We start from the raw sequence: 7,756 nt of genomic DNA, 5'->3' as shown, positions 1-7,756 counted from the left end.
TGTTAGGATACTCAAAATGTTGGCTTCTAGCCTTGTGCATACCTTGGAAATGAGGGGCAAGTACTCCAAGCTTTCAACCCATCGTCACCCTTTTGTATGCTTTTGAAACAAGGGGCAAGAACTTGAAGCTTTCAACCCATCATCACTCTTCTGCAACACGTCGATGTGCAGAAACGTGACCAACAAGACTAACGCAATTATTTCTTGCTTTGATTCAACCATCCGATACTCTCCCGTCTATACGAGCAACGTGTCAAGAAATTGCCCCTACTCCATAGGGTCCTCTCTTTGGTTGAGTGCAGACGAACAACCCACAACAAGAATCACTATTTTAGCATCGTGTTTGGGGGATTGACATTAGACAGGAAGAAGGGAAGGAGAGGCTAAAAATTTGAAAGGCCTCTTTGCTCTATAGTAAAGTGGCAAAGATGGCAGTTGGAGGAGCTCCTCAAGGAGTACAACAGCCCTCGTGGGGCAGTAGAATACCACCGCAGGAAAAGAACATTGCCTTGCTTTCATGCCTTTGCACACTAGCCCCTTTGTTTACCCGGTCGACAGTCAAGGTAGGCAATAAGAGCACGCGGTGCTTTTTTTTAAAGCGTCACCGATGTTCAACATGAGACTCGTTCCGTGCGATCACTTAAAAATTCACTAAATTAACAAATGCGCTCGTGATTTGACACCATCCAATTTTGATCAAGGCCGATGGTCTAAATCGCTCCAAGTGGCTGCTTCCAAGCTCAAGAACACAAAATAGGACATTAGGCTCATCAAGTAACTAGATATTTAACAAATTGATACGAAGATCATATTCTTCTTGGAATTTGAGGAAATAAAGATAACCATTTCATCCATGACAACTTTCACTAAACATTGAGGGAAAACAAACACCTGATGATGTTTCTTCACCAAACTTTGATACATTAGTCTTGACAAAGTCGCAGGAGAATAAGTCGTTACAAAAAGCATCTACTTATGGCGAAGCACAAATCTCTTGATACCTTGACAATTAGTGATATTATTATTCTAATCCATTGAATAGAAATAGAGGAAGAGACATTTTAACACAGCAAACAATCCACATAGTAAAGACATGCAAATCGCGAGTACTCTATAGTGAATACACATGGGAAGCACCATGTTTCCCTCAAACACAGAATTGTGAGGAGTACAAACTATTGAGTCAAGAACCTCCTCTAAGCAACTATCAACTTTCTTCACGTTTAACTTATAATTTTCACTCTACCATCAAAGCTGGCAAATACAAAACTTTGGACCTTATTCATAATTTCCTTGAGGCAGCTGAGCTTATTCATAGTTTCCTTGGGGGCGACCTCATTCTTTGTCGAAAAGCTTGGCCTGCGTGAGAAAGTACTTGATACTTTGATGCAAATTTAACTATTTTTTATGGTACATTTTCTGCTGTGTCAAACTCCTGTTAGTGCAAATAAGCATAATACAGTGTAGTCTAAAACACCAAGAGCCAGCGAGAAAGAAACAAAACCAAAGGTTTTCTATCACTGAACAAAACAATAGCCATGTGTGGAAATCCTCGAGGGACGGAGAGAGAAACCTTCAAAAAAAAATGACACTAGGGTGAAGGAGCCAATTATGAGACATGCTCCGGTGGGGACACATCCACCCCCTATTAAGAGACCCACTTTGGAATATACTTGGAATCTTGTTTGTCCCCTTAAATGATTTGCCAAAAAGCATACCATTACTAGGCCTTGACTATCTCTTATGCCTTAAAGGCCTCAACAGGTTAATTTTCTTGACTGGAGCATCGAGATAAATTTTTGCAAATATCAATCTTTGTATTGTTTAATTCGACATCTCATGCTGAATGCGATGCGATTTTTCACATCAGGAAATGACTAAAGTTGCAAAATTACCTACCCCTCGCCACCCCCCCCCCCCCCCCCCCGCCCCCCAACAAAACCCCCCAATTACTACTTTTTAACTAACTGTCTCTAATATTGCTCCTCTACCCTGGCAATGAAAGTATTGTTTGACATACAATAATTACCTACCCCCCCCCCCCCCCCCCCCCCCCCCCCCCCCCCCCCCTCCCCCAACACACAAAACCCCCCAATTACTACTTTTTAAGTAAGTGTCTCTAATATTGCTCCTCTACCCTGGCAATGAAAGTATTGTTTGACATACAAGCTTCGATTCTCGCCGTATTGGAAAGTACATGTTAGTTTTAAGCTGACACCACTACATAGGGCTTGTTCATGTCCATTGATTTCTCAAGAAACCTCAGTTTGGAATCAAGAGCATCTGGTTTGCACGCCCCTTGTTGCTTTCTTCACCCGTCCCAAGTATGTTAAAAACAGAGGATACCAACCTGCAACTACTTGAACTGAAGGCCGTAATACCTGTCTGCTTGTCCCACGTCAATAAAAACGCCTTTTGTTAAGCAAAGCACATCACATAAAACCAAACACTTCATGCTTTACACCTTCACAAACCTAGCATTGATTATGTGTCTTTAGCCACATTGCTATCATTAATCTCTGCTGGCACTCCAGAAGGATTCTCGGTGGTCCCCCCTGCCTGACTTGAAACTGCGACTTGATCTTGTTCAGATTTCGTTGGGGGATCAGGAGGCTGAAACTCTACATCCGGATACGCAGCTTTGAACCTTGCTCTTAGGCCTTCGTCCACTAAGCGAACACCATTCAGTTGATTCCCCAAGGAAATCCACCTAAGAAAAAGGTAAAAGCAACATCAGATATAATTTCTGTAACAAAAGAGGTAAGGCTTGAAAAATTGGACAACGTACCCTGCATGTGTGTTATGCATTCGTGCAAAAAGTTCCAGCTTTCGTGTTCGAGGACTTATTCTCTCTAACATAGGGTACATCTGACACATGCCAAAAGCCAGATATTAGAGGCACACACCATGATTAAAATTTATCAGAACTTCAAGTGTGCAATTTTCTGTTTGAACATTTCAAGGCATCACCCAGCTTGGTCCTTGATTAAAAGAAGACATCAGCAGACAACAAATTTCCCTGAACAGTAAACCATGCTTACAGCAAGGAAAATCCAAATTATTAGCAAAAGGCTGATATATTGAAGTCTGTTAGTAGACAACTGCAATTGAGAAGGGAAAAGGAGCCCTCTCCCATGACTTGATTACAATACCTCCACATTTACATCATAAAAATCCAGTAATGTGAATTTCTGTTCACAGCCCCTTCAAATTTCCAACGCACACGCGTGCGCACACATGTATGACTCACGCAACTCCCCTTCCGAGGCAGCATACGATACGAGGTAGTGGCACCATTGAGTATGGGCCCACTACCTCATCAATATGATGAGTATGGAAGTAAAGCCTGAAGTGGTTATCTCTAATAACCACCTTAGCAAGAGTGTTGCTTACCTTCTCCTGAAACTTGTATAAGAACAAACAATGGCTCCATGAACATTGTACTCCAAGAGGAGTTTCAAGGCTTTGTGAGCCAGTATTAGAACAACGTTTCTGTGAACATTGTTCTCCAATAAGAGTTTTAACGCTTTGTGAGCCAGTATTAGACAACGTTTCTGTGAACATTGTTCTCCAATAAGAGTTTTAACGCTTTGTGAGCCAGTATTAGACGATGTTTCTATCCTAGTCACCAGGAACGGAAAATTGGAACGGGAAAAGGGGAGCAGAAATGGGCATGAATTACCGTTCCTTGTTATGGATACTCATGCCTAAAACACAGAATGGGGATTCAGAACAGGAAGTAGGAATGGGAACAGCGAACAGACGCCTGAAAACGGCCATTCCTTGTAAGTATGGTTTCTATGAACATTGTACTCCAATAGGAGTTTTAAGGCTTTGTAAGTCAATATTGTAGTACATGTCTTGTCATATGTTTTCAATTGGAAGAAATCCTTCTTGAGTGAAAGTGAAATTGGCTACTCCTACCTTCTTGAGTGATGTGTGTGTGTGTGTGTGTGTGTGCGCACCATTCCTTGTAAGTATGGTTTCTATGAACATTGTACTCCAATAGGAGTTTTAAGGCTTTGTGAGTCAGTATTGTAGTACATGTCTTGTCATACGTTTTCAATTGGAAGAAATCCTTCTTGAGTGAAAGTGAAATTGGCTACTCCTACCTTCTTGAGTGAGGTGTGTGTGCGTGCGCGCGCACGCGCGTGTAGTGTGGTGTGTGAGAGAGAGAGAGAGAGAGAGAGAGAGAGAGAGAGAGAGGTTACAGGACGTAGCGTGACGAAACCCTAAGGGCGACCTATGCACTGTCGAAACCCTAAATCAACTCACTGAATTGCTATCATCAACATGAGCAGGCTGTGGTTGCAAATCGAGGGCTTATCAGGCTGTGCACTTCCTCCAAGAGGTACTGTCGCGAACTTGTCCTGTAGCAGGTCGTGTGGAAGCCACTGTGGGCTGTGTAGCTGCACGATGTAGCAGCCATGTGTGTTTAGGGTTTCAGGCTGTGTGATTAGGTTTTGGGCAGAGTTTTGAAACTGCTTACTGGACACGTACTCCTTCCTGCTACTTAAGCCAATCCCCTCAGCCGCTAGTTTCTTTTCACCACACACATATCACTGCACCTCATATTTTACGCACACACATATCACTGCGCTTCATCTTTTAGTCTCACACACACACTTACATTCAAATTTCACTTGCACCATGCACTTGCACACAGAGGGCTGGGGCTGATTAGTGGGATTGTGTTTAAAGAACTTTGCATTTCAAGCCATATCCAAAGAGAAGTCCGTCTGTAAGGAGTTGACCATGGCCGGTTGCAGCTACAGCCTTATCCTACAGCATTGAGTTTACCGGTATTCATTGATATTCTCTCTTCACAAGAGCTTGCCTCTACACTCGTTCTCCTCTCATTGTTTTAGAGACACTGATTTTTCAAGTACCGTTACATTAGCTTCTTTTAAGGGCAGATGTCAGGTCCCGAAGCATCATGTAAAAATTGCTTTTCTAGAGCCACCTGTTGCACAATTCTGGCTGCCTGATATGTTGATGCACATGGAAGCTATCTTTGGCATACCTTTCATGTGTTCAGTACAGACTGAGACATTTGTGCCATCCATTATGGTGGCACACAGTTTCCAAACACCATTAAAGGTGTGCTACACTACCAAATCGTGGTTACTGGTTGCGCTCTCCAGCCTTTCCTGCATCTACAGCACGCAAGAAGTGTGTGCCCGAGCAAGAGACACAAGTATATTGATGATCTGCCGTCTTCGAATATCACTCCACCCATCTGAGATAATGGTGCACCCAAACTGCTGCCAACCTGCTTTCACAAGGATCAATGCCTTGTCTATCAATACATTTCCTCATCAACATTGTGGTGCGCATCTTTTAATAATCCAACCCTATCCAAGACACACTAGCACCAACCTGAGCAATGGCTTTGACCATCCTTTTCCATTGGTCAGTCCTCAACACATTGCAAGAGACATTACACTCAATGAGAGTGCGTGCAATCTCATCTCAGCCACTTTCTGGCACTCCTTTACCCAAGCAAGAGCATTCACACGAAGGCAATGTGGTCTGTCTTGGCGCATGCATACCCTGCTCCTCATTCAACTCATCCTCCATGACACGAGCCCTGTTCCTACCTGCAGATCACTCCTCCTGGGTATCCATAAAACTCGTATCCCCCATGTGTGGATGATCCCCCCAACTCCCCAAGAAGTGCATCATGAAGAGCATCCTGCGTGTGTTGTGTCCCTTTAGCCTTCTCTACGCCCATTGCCGGAAAGTTCTCTACAATCAATTGATCTCTAAGAGAAAGAGGCACTTTCCTGCACCCTCCACAATTGTTTGTTGTGCCAATGCCTGTGAGATGCTTGACAACACGTGCGATCGTGCTAGTGAGCATGAAATTGCAATACTTGCACTGCCATTGCCGAGAGCCAGAGCTAGCCTGCCTAGGGGTACGGCAATGTGAATGACGTTGATCCAATGCGAGTTGCACGCATGAGGCATCAAGATGCAAGAAACATTGCAAACATGCTGACCAGAACAGAGAGAGAGAGAGAGAGAGAGAGAGAGAGAGAGAGAGAGAGAGAGAGAGAGAGAGAGAGAGAGAGAGAGAGAGAGAAATGAAATGAAATGAAATGTTATGTTAACATCTTCAAAAGGCCAAAGTGACCTATGAGGCCACTGTTCCTCCTCTCTTCTCCACGTTTTTTCAGCTTCCACACTTAGCTTTATTAGTTGGGCACCCTTGGCCTTTTAGATGACCTCAAACGGACCCCGAATAGGCCAAAAATTGACCTCGCAGTGCATAGTTGTCACCCTGCTGCATCCATGCGCACACTTGGCACTCATTTCTTTTCAATAATGCGTCTCGCAACCACGTGAAGTGGCCCCAAAAATTGGTCCTAATGATGACCTTTCTGCATAACTCTCACAAGAAAACACCACTTTGTGTCCGTATTCATCTACGTGCAAATATTGACCCCGTTCGCCCTCCTGATGCCACTAGATGCCATCTGACGCACATGCTTACCTCATGTCGTCGGCCTGCGGATAGCTTCCTTGAGAAGTTTTACACGCTATAAACTCCTCATTATTGTAGAAAAAACATACTGGTACTGGTGATAGTGAAAATCGATGCACTATGTACATGCTGTCCTACTTGTACACATGTGGGCCCCACGTAACCACCTGGCTATGGAAATTGGGAAATCCTTTATTCGGTGCACCATGCATGTGTATGTACATATGTGCAATCCCTTGCTCCAAAAAACTCCTGACAGCGTGACGAAGAAACGGACTTTGCTCAGCTTGCAGAGGCGCTCGCATTCGGTCCCAGCTTCGCCATGCAAACTCCCAAAGGGCCATTATAAAAAAGGACGAAGCGGCTCTCATTTGGGTACTCTTTTTCCTGCTTCTTCTCACTTGTTAGAGCCAGAACCCTTGAGCTCTTGAATCGGCTCTTCTTGGCACTCCTTAGCAATATAATTCTAAGCCTCTTTCAGCCAAGCTGGGGAAATCGCTTAAGCTAAACCTCCTTGAGCCATTCTAATCCTACTGCTAAGCGAGCGTTCTAGTAATTTAACTTAACCTTCCATAGCCCATTCAAGCTAAGCTTCATAAGCCGCTCCTAATCTTCCATAGCCACTCCTAAGCAAAGCTCCACATTTGCTTTATCTCTAATCCTAAACTCCTCAGCCTATCATAATCCATCTAATCCTATTGCTAAGTGAGCTTTAATACTAAGATAAGACTTCCCTAATCGAAATCTTTCCTTCACCTATCTTAATCCTAAGCTAATCTTCCTAAACCATACTAAGTGACTATAAGCCCACCAAACCCTACTGCTAAACAAACTCTCTCTCGACCTCGAAGCAGCAGAGGGAAAACAAGGAAGATTAATGTCAGTTTGGCACACCAATTAAGGCAAAGGATCATATTTGGTATTGTTATCATCGGACTAGACATTATCATCATTATTGAAGTTTGATTTTCTTAATGAGCACTGGATTAAGGCAGGTTAAACCTTGTAAGGAGCATAAACTCATCCATTAACATTTGATTAAGTAGGGATACTGTTAATTATTTGGTCTGAGTTATCAAGCTTCAGAATCTCGATCAATCTGTCTGTGTTAAGCTCTATCTCCATTAATTGTGTCTGCTGCAACTCTCTACCTTGCACCTCTCACAGCAAGAGACCCCATGCCTTCCCGGCTCACCTTTTGAACACAAATCCCCCGACATTCTTGGTTTAAGGATATGAATTAATTTTCTTGTGGCAGGTTACTTGGCA

General features: G+C 43.5%; 1 protein-coding gene across 1 annotated transcript; it reads right to left on the bottom strand.

Moving 5' to 3' along the window:
- Window positions 1-2,343: 2,343 nt before the first annotated feature.
- LOC147432438 (uncharacterized) lies at window positions 2,344-5,734 on the bottom strand. Its single transcript, XM_086491933.1, has 4 exons — window positions 5,601-5,734; window positions 3,153-3,204; window positions 2,789-2,868; window positions 2,344-2,710 (listed from the first exon to the last, which is right to left on the bottom strand). Exons 1-4 carry the CDS (start codon window positions 5,732-5,734, stop codon window positions 2,485-2,487), a joined length of 492 nt encoding a protein of 163 aa, XP_086348059.1. The 3' UTR covers window positions 2,344-2,484.
- Between the last annotated feature and the right edge of the window lie 2,022 nt (window positions 5,735-7,756).

This window comes from Adiantum capillus-veneris, chromosome 20 (assembly GCF_014529385.1).
Source record: "Adiantum capillus-veneris isolate H3 chromosome 20, ASM1452938v2, whole genome shotgun sequence".
Lineage (NCBI taxonomy): Eukaryota > Viridiplantae > Streptophyta > Polypodiopsida > Polypodiales > Pteridaceae > Adiantum > Adiantum capillus-veneris.
Note: the sequence above shows the minus strand (reverse complement) of the source record. Positions and strands in the feature narration are given on the sequence as shown.